General features: G+C 37.1%; 1 protein-coding gene across 6 annotated transcripts in view; it reads right to left on the bottom strand.

Annotated features, from left to right (window-relative positions):
• The window catches only part of LOC127434854 (rhotekin-like), a 100,561-nt gene that overhangs the window by 38,248 nt on the left and 41,479 nt on the right, over positions 1–20,834 (bottom strand). The window contains exon 1 of one of the 6 annotated variants that reach the window (XM_051687903.1): positions 14,527–14,656. The exons of 4 other annotated variants lie outside the window; for them this stretch is intronic. Coding sequence is in view for 1 of the 2 variants with exons in the window: in XM_051687894.1 (XP_051543854.1) it covers positions 8,481–8,504 (24 nt within the window). In the remaining variant the exon portion in view is untranslated. Of the gene's footprint in view, positions 1–8,480; positions 9,058–14,526; positions 14,657–20,834 lie in introns of those variants that run through there. One more of the 6 variants, XM_051687894.1, reaches the window with a different exon arrangement.

The raw sequence follows: 20,834 nt of genomic DNA, 5'->3' as shown, positions 1-20,834 counted from the left end.
ATATAGGGCATCTGCACCAGTTCTGTCTGTTTAGATGTGCTTTGGTAACATACATATAGTTTGGATAGGTCAAACACATCCAAGTATACATAGAAAGTAGCATTAGCAGCATTACCAATTTAGCAAAAGGCTTGCCTCACTCTGGTCTGTGTGTTCTCCAGTATTCAGAATACCTATTTTTATTCATTTAGTGGACAAATTACAGGTACACCCTTTTATTTAAATCAAAATAAAATGACCTTGGAATCAAACCCATGACCTTGGTGTAGTTAACACCATGCTCTACCAGGTGAGCTACAGGAACCTAACAGAAGCAGGAAGAAAGAAATGTTCTGTACATTTTCTAAATAATATAGCAAGCACAACTAATAAACCCAAGTCGCACTTCAACCTGAAATCACAGAGAATCAGTAATGAAGATCTTTGCTTAAAATTTATATAAAGCCATTCTCTGGCAAAAAAAAAAAAAAAATGCTTTTTAGAAATGAACACTCAGCAGAATGTTTTTCTAAATTCCCAGCAAGTATGATTAATAGGTGCACCCGCACTGTAGAGGTCATTTAAAACCTTCATGTCACCCTCCCCGTTCTGAAATACCAGCCCAGCAGTTTAGTGTCAAACTAAGTTTAAACTGCATTTTCTCTTTGCAAAAACAGGCCGTTGAGCTTTAAGGAGAAAGACCCCTGAGGAACATGCTCTATATAAACTCATAAAATAGGCTGCTTGTGTGGGATTTTGGTGTTTTGAATGTGGACCCCTATGCACAAAGCAACCACCTGAAGATAAAGCACACAGAACCACCGACACACACAAACATCAGTGCACATTAATAACCTACCTAACAAACATGGAGCCCACACACTGCACTCTCTCCCAATAAAACATCAGAATGCTTCTTTCTAACATGAATGTGAAAACACAGCTTTGACACGTGCATATTTAATAAATTATATATAAATATACCTCACACAGACACTCTCTCTCTAACAGTAAATCCCTGCTCTTTCCGAGAATGTGCCTCACTGACACACACATGCAAATGGCAGGAATATTTAAAATCTGCTTCTCTATTTAAATAAATGTTCCTGGTTCAATGCAAGTTGAGCTCAATCAACAGCATTTGTGGCATAATGTTGATTACCACAAAAATGTATTTCGACTATAAAAAAAAAAAAAAGCAAAAATCAAGGTTACAGTGAGGCACATTCAATAGAAGAGAATGGGGTCAAATTTTTTTATGTTAAAATACCAGGGTTCCCACGGATCCTTAAGTCTTAAAATGTCTTAAATTCAGTTTTCCGAAATTTAAGGTCATAAAAAGTCTTAAATATCTAAAATGATACAACAAAAGCCTTGAGTATCCTTTATAGAGGTCTTAAATTTGGGGGCGGAAAGACAGGAATCTTGATTTGACCTAATGTGATTATCAAACTTCAAAAGAATATGATTTAATTAAATAAATACATGTGCTGCATCCTTCAGAGTGAAAACGTGGTACTGTTGTATTTTCTCCAAGCATGCAGGGGCTTGTGAGCGTTTCCTGCTTTTGCAGAGCACTTCGCAATCATTAAGCCATATCGGAAATTTATGACAAGCGGTCACTAAAGATCAGCTGTTGATGATGATGATATAGTGTTGATGAAATATGACAATGTTTACTTTTAATTGTTTATATTGTAATACGTTGTAGATTATTGCAGGAGTGCACATTTTATTTCCCTTATCTGCTTGAACGAGCATCTGGAAGCTGTGAAACGCATATATTTCAAAAGAAGAATCCCTGATGTATTTCCACGCTATGAATCTAATCTCAATTAATTCAATTTGGACTCATGTAGCCTCTGTCTGGACCTCCCCATCACAGGAAGGAAAGACTAAGAACATTGATATAGGCTACAAATTTTAAAAATGATTGGCAGATTAATTGGCTTTCTTTCGACATATTACTGTATCAGCAAAATCCAATATTGATAGACCTCTAATTTGTATTTATTTATATAATGGTACATAATTTTGTTCAATGTGATTATAAATACACACACATACATTATATATATATATAGTATTTTTAACTTGCATGTAGCCTACCCTGTTTTACTGATAAGCAATTTTAAGGCCATGTTGAGTGTGTGCCCCTGCCTGTTTAAGTAAGAGTTTGTAATACATAATTTTTCCTTTTGAGATTGTGAGGGTTTGTTTTGGTATGGGGATACAGTATTAATTTTTATTTGTTCAGGTCTTGAAAAAGGTCTTAAAAAGCCTTAAATTTGATTTTAAAAACTCTGCAGCAACCCTGAATACTCAGTTTCAAAAGTATAGCCACAAGACATAAAGAATATGGGTGTAAACATGATTTTAGCATGATAAAATCACTTACTAACCTTTTCTGTGTAAAGTTATAGCCAATTTTACAACTTTGTTGTCATGACAATGTAATGTCAACAAACCCTAAACCCTTAAAATGACTGTCAAAATGATGATTTAAACAATTTTGCTGCTCAATTAATACATGTTAACAGAAACATTAATGTAAGTGCTTTTATAAAATTATAAGCTTCACTAGGGTTGGGCGGATTACTTTAAGTATTCTGGTCTGAATACTCTCTTAAATGTATTCAGTAAATTATTCTGAATACATCAAATAAAAAGTAACATATTCAGAATATAAGAATACTTTTAGAATACATATTTATAAAGGCAAGGCACAATTGGATGAATTAAGTGTGAAATGTCATTATTATCTTATCTGAAGTGCTACACCTCTACTTTTATTTAAGTGAATCTAAATAGCTTGTTTCTTTAAATTAGATGTGGATTTTGACACTGCTGTTTACCTTTATGAAAGGAAGACAAAAAGAAGGCAGTTTGTGGTCGACTACAATATTTTAATATTTTAACAAAATTTTTATCTTTTTCTTAACCCATTATTTGATTGTATTCTGAATACGTAACACTGTTACGTGAATTCCATTACAGCCCAATCCTGAGCTTCACATTTCTGTGTTTAAACCCTCCAAAAATTGGCAACATTCACTTTCATTGTCCCCATTCACTTCCATTGTAAGTGCCTCACTGTAACTTTGATTTCTGCTTTTTTTTTAAGAAAAAGAGGAACGAGTCAAAATACATTTTTGTGGTAATCAACATTATGCCACAAATGCTGTCGATTTAACTTAACCTGTATTGAACCCGGATCATTCCATAAGTAGAATCAGTGGAATAAAGTTCACCTACCAGCAAACGAGTAAAGGCATTTTAACAACGAGAGTAGGGCTGGGCGATATGCAAGAAATATGTTGACTGTATTTTTATTAAAAAACATTGCAAATTGAAAAACTTAATCAAGAGATATTTTTAAATTCAAATTACACTTTAAATGAAACGAAAAAGCAATTACAATAATGAAGGGGTCAAAAAATTCGTTTTTAACCACCTCTCATTTGCCGTCACACAAGTGTCCATCTACAACAACAGGTAGAAAATTACTTATACAAACTGAGACCTAAAGAAAATTTTACATGTAAACTTAAAAATAATAAATGTAAAAAAAAGGTTAGGTTCTAGGTGTTTTTGTATTATTTTATGATTTGTGAACCTGCAGATCTGAGTTCACAATACATGTTAAACTCGAACTGTTCCATGGAAATAAAGCGAATTTATATCCAAACACCTCCAGAGAACGTCTTAGGTTATTTGCAGCATTCTCATAGACGACACTATTCTTGCAAACTGTTTTCAGACGCCTGAAAACAGCATTTCTTGTCATGTGTCACTCCGAGACTTCTTGCAGGTCACCCACTAAAGTGGGGGACAGATGACAAAATTACATGAAACAGACAACCCACAATTGGCGGGTCGCGACTGGCAGCAGGTGCTAATTATAAACCCCAGGCTACTATTTAATATTTTGGAGACTTCTCAGTTCCATTTCTCAATATTGTTGAACATCGTTTGTCAATGAGGGTCGATACTGGCAGCAGGATATTTGTGATATATTATCTATATCCGATTACATCATCCTATTGCCCAGCCCTAAATGAGAGCAAACAAGACTTGTTTTTGTCCTGTAGGTCTTTAGGTCTTTTTTCCTTCATTCTACAAAAAAGCAACCAATTATAAGTATAAAGAGCTTGTGATTCAGTGGAGAGCTTTTTGCTTTACTTTTCGGTCCACTCAAAAAAATCATTTGAAATTTACGCATTTCAGTTTCATAAAATAATTCCATCAAATTGAACATAGTAATATTTAATAAAATACAATTAAAACTACATATTTTAATTTTTATACATTTAATTTAGTTAAACATTCTACAATTCAATTTGATGCAATTTTGTTATGAAATTGAAATGCGTATCTTAAGAATAGACTAATGTTTCTGAATGTGGTTTCCTTCGCTCTTGGTGTGAATAGGCTGTAACAAGGTTACAGCAACAAAGTTAACAGATCCCATCACATACACACAAACATGCACTTATGAACACACGTCCATATGGCCAATGTGAGTGTGAGTAAAGCTGAGAATACAGCAATACTCTCTCTCGCTCGCTCTCTCTCTCTGCACTAAAGCATCATGCACTGTAAGTCACAGACACATACTGTAAACACATGAGATGGAAATCCAACTGCGGCATGTATTGGTGTAGATGTCCTGATCCCTAAGGAGACCCTCATTTCATCCTGTTTTACAGTGCTAAATATGGCTACATTCATACAAAGTTTGTATTCTATAACCAAACTGATTTAAATTTTCTAAAAACATACTGTACATTTTCTGGACCCACACCTGCATTTTGAGAGTGAGTTTGGTAAACCTGCACTGGACAACAACTGCAGTTGTCTATCACATCATACAATGCATTACAGTGCAATAGCCACTCTGCACTGCACACGTTTGTCTCGTGTGCCTTTCATTTTCTTCACGTGGTTCCGATAACTCACAGAGATGGAGATATGAGCTTTTTGGTTTATCCGAAGGTTGATCCCTGTCTTCCACCGAAGATGCTTCCATCATGTGTTAAAATAAAAACAATAAATAGCATTCAAAGCAGCAACTGATTAATATTTGACAGACAAACTTGTGCCTTGATTGGACTCGCTTATGAAAAGACTGTTCAGTGTGGCTGGGTATTAATACAGATTTCCCGATTTGATTCGATTCAATATCAATTCATATGGGTATATTTCAGTTATACTGTCCCATTTGCTTACATATGAAAGAAATTATCTCCCAGCTAATGCTGTTAATTATAGGGGACCTTCTAACTAGGTACATTACGAAAATTTTACTAATTATATTTTATTTGTTTTTCATCTTTTTGGTCATATTTTAGCTTTTTTAAAAATATAAAATCCATGTATTCAATAAATAAATATAGTATATTGCATATATTATTTTGCAGGTTACAGGTTAATTGTTTAATTGCATAATTTGTACTATTTACATAAATTTAGTTGAACACCTGCTAAAAAACGCTACTGTCTCTTTAAGAAAACCAGCATTTCTGTAAACAGTGCCTGTAAATTAGGGCATGTTAATGAGAGAGACTCGAACGGCTTTACCTCATCCGTGCTATGCATGATTGGAATAAAAAAAAAATAAAAATAAAAATTATATGTATATATATATATCAACAACTGACCCTAGAGCACAGAAAGAGTATTAAAACAGACATTATTCAATGACAAATGGGTCGTGTGGATCTCATCTTTGGACATGCATTGCACAAATCTTTTACTCTCAACATGCAGTGAAAGTATTTTACTGCTGAATACACCACTGTACTACACAATCACTGGTGAGCGAAATCTACACATTTACCAGCCAGTTGCCAAATATATACTTTTTGGTTGCATAGAGCAAAATTTGGTTGCAAAATGAGTAATTTACTCTCATTGTAGTAGAGGGTTGCGAATGAGAGTAAAAGATCGATCTTGGGTTTTAAGAATTGATATCGAGATCGTTCAAATGGAGATCGGAAAATCGATATTTTTATCCACCCCTATAGTTCAGCATTATGGAAGTCACCATCTTTGATATTTATTTTGTCACTGTCACTATGGTTGCGGGCATTGTTTTCGGCTATTGCGAGAAAAGAAGCTTAACTTCAGATTACTGTGCATACAGACAGAGTCAAGCCGCTGCTGTAAGCTGTTATATGAACAGGACAATGCAAGTGTCACTCCTGTAAGTAATACAGTCGTCAATCCCATAACTGTTAAATTAAACTGCTAGTCTAATTAGTTTAATTAAATTAGTCTGCTCTGACGACCTGACACACTGACCCTGGATCAATCTATCAAGATATTCATCTTAACAACAACATATGGAAATTCATAAAACATTTTTATCGCAAAACTTAAGCGCAATTATTCCCTATAATCTAGAAATACAGTTTCAAGCTTTGATTCTCTCAAGCCGCAATTCTTACATGCTGTAACAGCAGCTCTGAAGACACTCTGGAGGAAGGAATGGCATCTCTCTCCAGCAAATATTGATTCCTTAAATGCAGTCAGACTCAACGGTAATGATTCAACTGCAGCAGCAGCAGCTTGCTGGCCTAAACTGAATCCTGCAAACCTGAAATCTTCCCACACAAAAATGTATTGACTGAACTTCTAAGAGAAAATACAATGTCTCGAGTCATGACTGAAATGATCTGAAACAATCCCAAGAAATCTTCAAAGCAAAAAAAAGAGCAATCTGTCTCTGCACCTAATCATCTTTTCAAACGTGACCTTTTCTGCGGCAGACCACCAACGGTTTAACGTGATTCTGACAACAAACCTCACGAACATGTTGACTCGATGCCTTTCAGGTAAAAAAAGTGAAAACAGAGAATGTGTGCAAATGAATGGATGGGGAGAGTGCCTCAGGATGCATCTGGATTTAGGCTTATAATGTGAAAAGGCAGAAGTCATGGGGTCATTTTGAGGAGTCTAGAAGAGGGGGGCTTTTCAACAGAACTGTGTGAGATTTGCATGACTTTAATAGATGTAACAGCAAAACAATCATATGCAGTGCTTGTTGAAGAAAGCGGACTCCACACTGACCCATATTGTGTATTTCAAGACAAGACTCGAGGTTTAAAAGCTAATGCGCTCTTAGCCATAAACAGTGTGTAAGAAGACTTAAAGGGTCTCAACGATAGCTTTAACCTATATCCAAACGTGGTAGATTGCAGCACTAGCTCTTTGGTTCTATTACAAACTCCCTAAGAAAAGACTGCAGAAGAAAATTTTACAATGGGCACGATAGAACCCCAACTCATTGTTCAAGTTTTTCTGGAACAATTCCATCCCATCAGACAGATGTGAAAAGATCCTCTACTGCAGTATTCATTGTTTCGTTCCAGATTGATAATGCTAACAAATAACAGCTCAAAACAAATAAAAAAAGATTCTTTATATGTACTGTATATATATATATACACACACACACACACACACACACACACACAGTACTGTGCAAACGTTTTAGGCACTTGTGAAAAATGTTGCATAGTGAGGATGTCTTAAAAAATAATGCCATAAATAGTTTTCATTTATCACTTAAATTCATACAAAGTCCAGTAAACATAAAAAAGCTAAATCAATATTTGGTGTGACCACCTTTGCCTTCAAAACAGCACCAATTCTCCTAGGTACACCTGGACACTTCTTGGAGAATTCGCCACAGTTCTTCTATCTATTTCGGCTTTCTCAATTGCTTGTAATCCCAGACTGACTCAATATTCAGTGGGGGGCTTTGTGGGGGCCATGACATCTGTTGCAGGGCTCCCTGTTCTTCTGTTCTAATCTTTTCTATTTGCAAAAGAAATGTTTGGGAGTCTAATATTTATATTTCCTATTGACACACTAAAACTGAAGATATAAATAACCATCTTAAGACAAATGCTTTTGTGAAACATCTTATGTGCCAAAGACTTTTGCACAGTACCATATATATATATATATATATATATATATATATATATATATATATATATATATATATATATATATATATACACACACACACACACACACACACACACACACAGAGAGAGGGAGACATACACAAGAACAGAGCTCAGGCTAAAATACCATAAAAAATGGAATTGTCACTCCCCAAGAGACAATGTAGAGTAATGGAGCCTAGCAATCCAGTTGAAATGAGAAAAGTCGCCTCTGCGCATAATTCACTCGCCGCATCGTCTCATGTATGCAGGTACTGAGTGCGCGTGGGCATCTCACCTTACTGCTGCACGCGCACCTGCACACAACCACGCCGCGCTACTTAAGCTCAGACCATCCATTACACATCTACATTAACATCATACTGAGGGTATATTTCCCACATAAACCACACTTCTAAAACAAACTGTTCAAAGTACGGTAAAATATGCCATTATGAAACAAACCGAGAAATCCATTCGACGCGCGCACACCGGGTTGAACGAGAAACCGCGAGCTACATGCGAGGTCAAAATGCCATTACTTACTCGCTGATTATTTTTATTATTCATGTTTGAAGAGTCGCTCGAAGTAGCCGCGAGGAAATGCGAGCTCCGAAATCACAGTGCGGTTTAACGCAATCCTCCAGTCATTCACAGCCCGTTCACAGCAACACTTGACACCCGAGAAGTGATAAAATCCCCCTTCCTCCTCGATAAACGGTACACAGACGGGACGATGGCTCTGTCACAATGGCAGAAAAATAAATGCTTGTCCTGGACCGTCGGTGTTTGACACGGTCATCTGGCCGCGCTCATCTCCCAGTCCCAGCTGTCATCACTCGGACTCTCTTTCACTCTCCAGCCCGGAGGGGGTCTAACGAGCCTCGGTGAGAGCCAACCAGCGGGGCTAGAGAGGGGGCGGCGGTGCTGACTTCTGTAGGGTTACAGTACCGAATAGTCCGGCGTAGGGCTATCGAAAAACATCAGTTTTTCCTAAATGGTATGCAAAGCAAAGATGTAAACAGATCCTGTTTGCACTGATGTAATGTTATTGTCTATGGAAGATCAAAACAAAGCTCATAGACTAAGCACTGGACCAAAGCAATCTTTCTCCCCTAACCATCTTCCCTTCCTCTCTCGTCCGCCACAAGTTCACGGTGAATTACATCACCTCTCCAACAACAACAGTGAATGCTCGGAATAACGCGCTTCAGTGGAGCAGGTGGAGAAAATAGTTCAGATCAGCACCTCAGCTCGATGGGTTAAGCCAATTAAATCTTTATAAAGCAGCAAAATCCCAAAGAGACAAAGTTGCCATGCAAGGAGTTTACTCCAAATACTATCCTTCACTTACTGGACAGCTGTATATATATATATATATATATATATCACCTTGAACAAAATAAATAAGTATTTTGTCTCAAAATTTATGTGATAATTTCCAGGATATTCATTAGCTAAATAAATGTAAATTAAAAAAAGTTTCTTTTTAATTATTAGATCAAACTGCCTCAAAATCAGCTTTTAGAGATAACGCGCAATGATAAGAGGAAAATGTTGCAGTTCATATTGTCAAACAGGTGTTTAGGAAAGTTCTGTGGTAGTTTTTGATACTATTTAGTGTATTGGGAGAAAATAAAGTCAAAGGAGCCTTTTACCCTGCGGAGCCTTTAGCCCCGTTGTACCAATACCATGGCACCACGACATTATTTTGACGATATTATTTATTATTTATTGCATGAGTCATCTAACTATATATTTCCAGCATTTCATGGAAGAATATAGATTACCATTGCAGGGGCATATATGGTTAAACAGTCAGACCTTCAGATAATCATTTCCTGTGTCCATTTACAGATATATCAATACAAATTCAACTTAACTTCAAGTCATTTGCCAATTTCTAGATGCTGATTGCCTTTATTATTTGCATTACTGTATGTAATAACCATAGCATCAAATTCCATGCTTGTATGCTTGTCTGATCAGACACACGTCAAATCTTCATACAGATGCAATCAAATAACACAAGCCAATAGCATTTTATTCAACTCTGTCTTGTTTCTGACAGTCTAATGGGCAGTGTTGGGTAACCTTACTTTTCAAATTAACTTGTTAAAATATGAAGTTACTTTTTTAAGGAGTAACGCAATAAATAAAAGTTAATTTTTATGGAAAGTAAAGCGTTACGTTACTTGTGTTATTTTTGTGTTACTTTTCTCTCACAGCCACTTACTCTTCTGCTATGTTATGCATTCCATACAAAGAAGCCATGCATTGCATGCAAGAGACATTACAGGTCATGCTAGCTACTGTAAAACACTCATGTCAAAACAACCTAGTAAACAAACAGATATTTAGAAAGTAGGTTTTCATGTCATATTTATAATAAAGAATCAATAACATGAATATGCATGATTTGTTTTTCCATCAACATGGCAGCCAGTATGAATAATGAATAATAACCACTGTCTTACCTAAAGCAGCAAAGTTCAACACTTGAACCTACACATGAATCAACCACATTTCACTCAACCGAATGTTGACCTCATATTACTCTAAAACACGAAATGTGCATGCACATTAGCGAGTTGATTGACAGGCGATGTTTGTATCTAAAAGGTGATTGGCTCTTTTACCTGCAAGTCGGGACGTCCTTTCTACATACGTTGACCGTTGGGTGCTCGAGCTTCTTGGTTGGGCGTTCCAATTTCTCCCATTCATTTAAATAGAAGTGGCCCATCTCTGCTAAATAGTCTCTGGCCTCACACTCTAAAGAAATACAATGTTAATCATGCACTACGCCTCCTCCCTGAAGTTTGCACACTTTTACTCCTGATTTCTCACAATACAGGGACAGCAGAAGTGTACAAAAGCAACACATTACTTTATTTAAAAAGTAACTCCGATATTATGGTCTAAAATAAAATATACTGTTACTTTACTCATTACTTGAAAAGTAATCTGATTACGTAACGTGCGTTACTTTTATCGCGTTACCCCCAACACTGCTAATGAGCCGAATTACAGGCCCACCTACAAAAACTAGTGCCTGCACAGGGTGGACTGGAGCCAGGAGTTTGACAGACATACACTGTGATTCATTAAGCCACTTCAGATGGCTATTCCAGGGAGCACAGTAGGTAACATTCACCCAGGTGGAAAATAGATGAGGAGTCAGCCAGAAGAATGCCAAGCCACCCTGTGTGATTTTCCAATGAGCGGCGCTGATGGTGGGTCCTTATGTGATCTCATGAGGACTAGTATGTATTCTTAAGTAAAGTTTGGTTCTAGCAAATGTTCATTCTCTTAACATTTGCATTGGACTGAAACGTACAATATTGACATATTGACAGCATGTAAACATCATCATTTTACGTATTAACACCTATAGAAACATACAAATGTTATTAATATTGAATAATTCATAGAATTAATCAGTTAAATACATTTAATTTATAATCAATGAGATTATTTAATGCAGTTGACATAATATAACATTTTAACAGTTTCATTCAGTTCTGCTGCCCTATACAATGTTTTAAAGGATTATATCACTTTAACCAAGACTACACTTTAAAATGTAAAAATGAATAAAAACTCTGTAATCGTTTAATCATTTATTAAACAATTACTTTTATTTTTGTTTGCCATGGGAAACAAAAGGAGTTTTCAGAATATGCCAAAAAACAAAATAAACAACAAAAAGCACCATAAAACAATACAATTATTCCATACATTTGTTAGCTATAATCCAAATCTTCAGACTGCTTTCTGTGAAGAACAGACCCAAATTCAAGCCTTTTATTCAACGATCTCCATCTCCATCCGCCGTCGTGCCCGCTGTAACCATCAACAGACGTTGGTTTCGTTTTCAAAATTCAAAAATTGCCGCCTCAAGCATTACAACCAGCGGTTTTATGGCAATGAAGTTGAATGCTCATTGGCTCTCAAGTGTCTCATGACTGTTTGTGACATGCCATATTCTGCGATGTATATGTTAGAATGAGATATGACAGCGCCGTTCTGGAGTGCATCAGGAGAAGATTTACAGCGATTAATAATTCTACTCTCCACCTCACACAATGCTATTGTATGTCGTCAGAGAGCACATAGGATGCAGCGCATCGCCCTTTAGACTACTTTTCTACTGAATTTTGCCATTTTTCGGAATAAATTACTGCGATTAAATTTATCTGCCTGTTATGCGTTTTATATGCTTAATAAATGGTTATGGTTAGGTTTAGGAGTTGGTGTAGTATTAGCAGCTGTAAAATATATATGAATGAATATATTTTAACAAAAATGATTGCTACTGTACATTAATCTACTTGTTACATGTTTTTAGGGTTAGGGTTACGTTTAGAGGTTGGGGTAGGGTTAAGGGATCTAAAATATCTATAAAACAGTAAAAATTTACAAATATATTTATAATCGATTCGCGTATTCAAATATAGTTGTAATGGATTCGTCAATATTTTAAGTTTCTAAAGCTGTAAATACTTAAATTATACATTTTAGATGCTTTCAAATGTCCATATTGTACGTTTTAGTGTCTATTCAAACATAAAAACATGTACGTTTAATGTTACAAATATTAACGTACAAATAGCTACGTATATTAATGAGATCAGGCTGAGCACACACTTCCTGATTTGACTAAACACAGTAACACAATGAAAAGAGGATAGGCAGCACTGGAGAGATACTGAATATTGTTGGACCTGGAAAAAGTGTTACTGTTAATTATTGTTGTGATTTAGGAGAAGTATTTGTGGAGAAGGCAAAAAGATCAAGAGAAAAATAGGTATTTTGAACCCATTAACTTTCTTAGTACACGTTCCTGGTCTTATTGTGTGCATTTCATAGGCACACGTTATTCTGAAGATTTTTATTATATTTGTCTATGTCATTTTTTAGCAAAATGTAATAACTTGCTCAGCCTCTCTCTTATTTATCAAACCCTCCCTTCCAATCACCTGGCTCCTTTATATATTCACGATCCATCAATTCCTGATGGACAAAAAAAGTCTCGTCCTACATTTTGTTTAACTCATAAATACACAGATTATAAAGTTAAATGGGTCGTGAATGCCATTTCATGTTGACTTAAGGCTATGTGAGTGCAGAGAAGTGGAGGAAGTAAGAGAGATACAGCAGGGAACGGTCTCCCACAAATCGATGGTGGGAAACAAGCTTTTGAGAGGGAAGAGGATTTTCGACCCGACACCATTTCACACACATCCTCAGGAAATGCACTGAATGTGCCCACAAGCTGTTACATATACCTCAACACCCACATGGAAAGACATATCCAGCAGTTAGGGAACGGTTTCATCCGCATCTAAGAATCATCAGTTCAGTAACCAGATCTGTTCAACAACAGCTGCACTAAATGTGACACAGTGTTATTGGTCACAAGGAGCAAAAGAATGTGTCAGGGACAGAGACTACCCATCATGGTGTAAAATTAGCCTAGTGCTAATGTGTGTGTCAGGTTTTGTCTACATTGTCGTTAACCCTATGTCTCCACAAGTATAGTAAAACCAAAAATCCCCTATATGCAGGGAAAAAGTTTAAAAAACAATAAATTGTCTTAATGAAAATTAAAAATTGCAAATAGGTTTCTGTGAGGGTTAGGTTTACGTAGGTGATAGAACATATCATTAGCTCAGTATAAAAACAATCGAAGTCAATGGAAAGTCCCCACCATGAAAAGAAAAAGAAACATTTGTGAGTTTTTATGTGGAAGTGAGATGAAAAGAGGAGAGAGGGAGAGAAATGAAGACAAGAAACCATGTGTTGTAGAATGTGAGTGCATTATGTATTTGTGAGCATACAGTAAACATCCAGAGGACTGTAGGTCTGAATGCCAGAAGCCAGTGCACAAGAGCAAAGGGACACACAGTGGCCTGCTGGAATACAGAGAGAAAATACAACAACAGATCCTGCAGACACAAATGAAGAGCTTTAGTGCAGCTCAGATAAAGGAGATTAAATGCTTCAAATCAGTCAGTTGTACTTCTTGAAGGCCACTTAAAGTTGTACAAAATAAACAGATTTACATCTCACTCAAAATGTGAGGTAAGGGGTGCTTTTACTTGCCCTGCTGATTGTTAAAGTTTGCAGTTTGTAATACAGAGTTCCCACCCTTTTTGACAAACGACTTTCACTGACATTTTTATGAATTTTCCAGGCATTTGTGATAACTGGATACATACTTTTAAAAGTAATTTTGATTCTGAGCTATTTGGCCATAAACTACTGATTTCCGTTGAAATTAAATCCGAATCGCTGAACTGCTGAAATCAACCTTCGGTTCTGTTGGTGTATACTTTGTAAAAAAAATGACCATCAGACTCCGCAATATTCAGCCTATTACAAGACTACTTGCCAAATAAACAAATAAATAGACATGAAACATTGATTTGCGCTACAATTATGTAATTATGTGAGAAGAAATAAATCGCTGAACAGCTGAAATCAACCTCCGGTTTGCATCGGAGTTCTGCTGTTGTAATCAGCCTATTACAAGACCACTTGCCAAATAAATAAATAAATGCACGTTTAAATACAAATTTTATTAGCTTACTTGTAGTGACCACACAGTGAGGCGAGAAGCAGGAGAGACGGCTCGCTGATACGTCTAAATCCCCAGATGTGCGGTAGTTTCAGAGCAATATCTGACCGCTGAATGACGCCACTGACCAATCAGAATCGAGTATTCCAGAGAGCCGTGTAATAAGTAAGGGATAATGTATAGTCAGATAGTTGTTATTGCACAATAAACCCCGACAGTGTAATCAGGACCCAGACATGATGCAGAGTGTATTTATGTTCTCATTGGGGGGAAAAGTCTTTTTCCAAGCAAACAAAATCTTGTTTCCCATCTGAGGCGTGTTAACCTTGTCTCTGGAGTTTATTTCCTTCCTCACCATACACAGCGTATCTAAAACAGTGCCTCTGTCTTTCTCTCGTTAAGTTTTGACTGGTTCTTATGTCACAGATGCATTGTGCTGCATGTCACATTCCAGTATTGTTTTTATATCAATAAATCCTGAGATAAATATACAGCTAGTATTTCCCCCCTCGGCTTGTGTATTGAGGCAGGAAATATTCAATGTGGTTTGTAAGTTGACCATATACCACAACAAGAGTAGCACAACATAAGACCTACAAATGCCCAATGGCAATATGTCTCCAAGCATACAAATCCCTAATGTATGTATTAATATATACAGCCCAATTCAAGAACTCGTTCTGTGTCCATGCAAACAAATGTAAACTTATTTTGCTCTAGTAAAGTACATACAGTACATTAAATCAATTAGTGTCATTGCTGACATTTGTTCAATCTTACCCTCATTATCCACAAATCCACAAAACTCTCCACATAGCTGTTATGAATCAGACTCAGATAACACCTACTGTACTAAATGCACAAGAAAATATACAGCTGAAACCACTAGCTCATAATGGTGGTGTTCAACCAGTGGATTTACTAAAGGCTTTTGAATGTATTGATTTTTGCATTATAGCAACAAACCAACCAACAACATCAATCGCTGAGACGATTGATGACTGAATATTGATTAAAGTCAGAAAGTCTACTGGTAGAGCACCCCTTAAAAAGCAAAAGGATTTCATGGTCAAGCAACATTCTTGTGTACTACATAATTAACGCAGCGCCTAATGAATGTCTTTGTCAATATAACCGATGATGCCCACACTGTAGTTGTACTCAAAAACAACAACAACAACAACAACAACAGTATTGCCAATATGGGTGGTAACAACCCAGCCAATTGTGATAAGTGTGAGAGGGGATTTGTCAAAGAAAGGGTTAATCTATAGATGCCAGCTCATCCCTTAGCCAATGAGAGACAGAGCAAAGCTCCTGCATCATCTACACTGCTGCTCCTTTAGATTAATCCAGATTACTGTGCTGATGGTTGAAGGATTCCTCACCATGACAAGACTACATATCCATGTGTCTAGTCTTCATGAATGCAAGGCGCATTTTATCCCTTTGCTTACTGACATAAAAGACCATTTAGTTTCATGCAGCTGATAACATATCAGTTTCCAAGGAAAGGTTTAAGTCCAGGGTTAAAAAGGTTAAAAAACTGATACAGAACCACCTGCTAAGTAAACAGGGGTTGTTGGCCCTCTATAGTCTTAAAGAAGCTGTACTCAGCTCATTTAAAGCAGATTTAATTGAAAGTGATTTAACACCTAACAGATAAACTGTAATCTTTTAGAGTGGACTGGTGGTAAACCAAGACCCATAACTGGACTCAAGTGTATTGTAAAGATCCTGCTTAAAATGCTCCCATAAAAGGTTCCATAAAAAAAATCTAATGGGGCTGATGATTATTCCACCAAAGAGCCATTCACTATCCCATAGTGCACACCTAAACCCAAACTATTTCTTCATCAATAAAGGGGCTTCACAGAGGAGGCAAACAAAGAAGCTCCATATGTTTCATCTACTTCAGCCCTGAGGCACAAGTCTAGTTTTATAAAGGAGGCCATCTTGTCTGATCTTGCCTCCTCTTCTGCAGTTTAACCATGAAGTTGGAGAATGGCATCAATCTGAGAGGAGTCAGAGAAAAATCACAAATAAATCTCTTTAAAATCAAATCTTAAGTTTCAGAATATTTTTTTCTAGAATATCTCAAATATGCCAAGATACCAATGTCTCCAGTCAAATGTCTGAAATTTCAATATAAACTCTATATTTCTCATCACATTATTCTAATACCAAATTGTCTGGGATATACAATTCACATTCATTTTATAGCTCTACTGTATTTGAACAAATGTTTCATTTCTCTGCTGAAAAGACCAGAGCAGCATGAAATTCCATGGTGGGCCAGCCTGGTTTTTGATGGCTAATGCTGGTCTGGTGCTTATCAAGCTGATGGACCAGCACAACAAAGCTAGTGAAGCTGGTCGACCAGCATGGCTTTTCTAATGATGCTGTTCAAGGTAGCTTTCCTGGCTGACCTGAAACACCAGCACACCAACATCCACAGCATGCTTGGAACTAGCATCCAAAACCCAACATATGCTGGTCTTTTCAACAGGTTTGTGTCTAGAGCTGTCACGATTATGAAATTTGGCTGATGATTAATTGTCTGTTTTAGGGCTGTGACGATTATTTTTCTCGTTAAGGGCTTTCACGATTAATTGTCATACAAATTTTCATGTTTTTTATTTTTTTGTACTTTTTTCTGCATGTGTGCTTCATGCACCTTAAGAAGTAATTTTTACATATTTAACTTCAAATATATAAATCAAATAATAAAATAGGTATAAACTATGATTTTACTTTTAAGGTTTAAAAACGTATGAATGACATGAATTTTTTTTTTTTAAATATCAGAATATTTCTAAATAATTAAAATATCTCTCTTTTTGGTCAACTTTAGTTTTGGTCAATTTTACATTTACACTTTTATAATATTTTAATAAAAAAAGAAAAATATTGTTTTTTATATATTTTATTATATTAAATTTGTATTATATTATGCAATAGTAAAATATTTATTTCCTAATTTTTTTCACTTTAACACATAATTTTAATGCTCTTAATAAAAAACCCACAAGCCCTTATTTGTCATGAAGCAAAACCTTTGAGATTTAGTTTCATCATTTTATCACTCCACAGAAACAGAGTAAGCATGTTCTCCTCCTCTTTGTCACTGCGTGTCATAAAAGGCCAACGTATACTTCGGGTGTGCACGTTGCGGAATGCTCCGGCACAGTATGTGTGATGCAAATTGCGTCATCGGCGCGCCTAGATTTTCTTGACTCGCAAACGTGGTCCTCTGCTGTGCACGTCGTCTGCACATGCGCTGGCCATTGACTGTACTAAAAGATTGGCTGTCTCGTTTCAAAGGCTGCGTGCTAGGTAGGACGCGTCTTCTGAAGGCTGCAGTATACCGAATGTCCTCCTTTAAACAAGCCTCGTTTAAACGAGACAGCCTTCGTAGGACAAACGGAAACGTAATGTAACATGGTTTCTGTGACAGCACGCCACTCTTTAACAAGCGAGAGCGCTTTGAGTGAGAAGGGAACAAAGTCCCTTTAGAAGGGAATGTATCAGGTACATTTTAGGAGAGTTATAATGATGTAAAGAGAAAAGAAAACAGATTTTACAGGTGTACTTTTAGTCTAATACTTTATTTTAATTATATATTAATATAATTATACATATTATATACTCTGCACTCATCTACTGAGGTACTTCAACTTGGGAATTAACATTACTTGCGTTTGAACATCATATAATTTTTTTTTAGACATTTCCATTGAAGCAAAGAATTGTGGGTTGTGAGTGCCCACGAAGGATACACCTCATGCATCCTCTGAATTCCCATGAAAGAAGGTCACATTCAAAGTGTCCTACTCGCTTATATGAAATGAGACAGCCTCTGATGTATGCGGCTGACAAATGCGACCTCCGGAGGACGCAGCCTTCCAAACGAGACACAGCCATTGTCACAAAGCAGTTGTAGTGCGCATGTGTGGAAAGCGTTCCCATTCGTTCGTGGTCAGATAAGTATACTCACTAAGGCAACGCAGTCAACCAGGCGTGAGGCGATCCGGAACATGCAAAAACAAAGTATACCTGGGCCTTAGCACAGTGTATATAAACCAGGAACCTTTGCAATTACACAATCATTGAAAATGAAACCGGAGTGCTATGCATTCACTATCAAAGTTTATACTTGTTTGTTTATATTATCGCAGGACAATGGCTCCAGCCTCTGCAGACAGCGCTTCATGCTCTCTTCCAGAGCTGGTTGACGTCTGCGGTGCGAAAATGTGATTGTAATTTGAATGCCCAATAATCGCAGTTGCCTCAAATAACCGCAGGTTAGATCAAATAACCACGATCAGACGATAATTTAATAATCGCAACAGGCCTAGTTGTGTCAATTTTCATTTCTCTGAAGGCATTTGAGGAGAAACATCTAAGACAAAGCCGATACATATAATGGTGCGTTCACATACAACGCAAAGAAAATTTTCACCTCACACTGCTTGCGCGAGTTTGACCGCTGGATTATAAATTTGTGTTTAAACTCGTGTTCGCGTAAGTAATGCGAACCCGCTGCAAACCCGCGAGTATTCCCCCTTCTCTTCCGGAAAAGGACAGGAGGAGGGGCTTCTATGACAACTTATCTTTCCGCCATCAACCATGGCCGATATCACAACGATTGCTGCTCAGTATCTGTTGTGGAAGTCCCAGATACGTCGGAAAACCAAACACCATCGTGTTTGGGTGCATGATATCATCCGGAGGCGCATACACCTCGGTGAATTTCATCGCCTTCTCCAGGAACTGCGTCTGGATGACTGCCGCTTCGTCTGGTCTCTGTACATGTATGACGTTGTGTCATACAATTCCGGGTGCCCACACACCGCTACAACAATCTTTTCATCCATTTTTCCAGATTTCTTCTGCTACTACATAAGTACGTCAGTGACTTCCGGACAATCTCAATGCTGATAGGCTTTCGCGACAACACGTAATGCGAATACGCGAATGAAGCGATTTCGCGTGTTCGAGTCGCGTCATTCGCTCCATTCACGCCTATTCGCATCTTTGCATTGACGTTGTATGTAATCGTGCCACGCGAAACGCTCGCATCGTGTTGTATGTGAACGCACCATAAGAAAGTAAGTCTCCTGAACTATGCAGTGAAATATAACATCGGCAGACAGAAACAGACAACCTGTGCTTCTCAACATCTTGCAAGTAAACAAGAATAGGCCTGCATGGACCTCAGCTACTGCTGCTATACACAGAGAGCTAAAGCAGGAGTCAGATCGATGGGGATGGAGGCTGACACTGCTTAACTGTGCACACAATGAAAATCTATTTTCACCGGTGGAGCCATAAATCTAAAAGAAAAGTTTGGTGATGATGCAAGCACAGAAACATAGTTTATCCATTTTACAGGTACTGACAGATGCCTGATCACTAGATCATTAAGAGGTGCAACTCCACTGCAAGGAGGTTAAGGGAGGACAGATTTGAAATTAAGACTTTGCGAAATTGGCGAGCAGGTCAAGGTTTTGCAATGTGCACATAAATCATGTGTTAATAAAAAAATAAATGAGTAATACAATGCCATCACATACCTGCGCCTGCTCTGTGGAAAGTCAAAATGTTTTGTTAAAAAAAGTCAGATCAGAGTTTTTTGTGCTTATGTTTTATAAAGTTTGATTCAAGTATTATCACATGAGCTGCTGTACTTGTTATCAGCATGGACGTGATTAGGCCATTTTCAGTATAACACTACTCTTACTTGTGTGATATTGCTTTAACACAACACCTAAACAAGAAGCTAATATCAAGAAACTAACATTTTAGACACCATATAGCCAGTTGTTTAATTTTTGGTCCGCCAATGAAAACAGCTTTAAAAAATAAAATAAAAAACAAAGTAGAATTAACCATTGTATGTTACTGACTCTCTAAACACACTGTAAACACAGATAAGGGGAGTAAAGGGCATCCAACACCAAACTTGACACCCGGACGACTTGAGGCGTCCTAAAATTCGAAGCCGCTGTTTTCTATTAATGTACACACACTGGTGATGTCGTTCAGCAAACTAATCAAGATCAGTTTGTTCACTCTAGAAGAAACGCAAAAACCTTTGTATGTAACCTCACTATTTTGGACTGCCACCTCTACTCACAGACTTTTTAACCCTTGGATGGTCTTAATGATCAAGTCCCTACTTTGAATCTGCCTGTTTTTTATCTTCAATTTCAAAAGCTTGTAATAAAGGATCTGTTTGCGCTCTCTCTTGGTCTGAAATCGTTCCTATAGGTGGCATCAAATACTAGAAAAAACATTTTTTCTCTGTCACCTTTTAT

This window comes from Myxocyprinus asiaticus, chromosome 4, assembly GCF_019703515.2.
Source record: "Myxocyprinus asiaticus isolate MX2 ecotype Aquarium Trade chromosome 4, UBuf_Myxa_2, whole genome shotgun sequence".
Lineage (NCBI taxonomy): Eukaryota > Metazoa > Chordata > Actinopteri > Cypriniformes > Catostomidae > Myxocyprinus > Myxocyprinus asiaticus.
The sequence above is the reverse complement of the archived record's forward strand: the minus strand, read 5'-3'. Positions and strand labels throughout refer to the sequence as shown.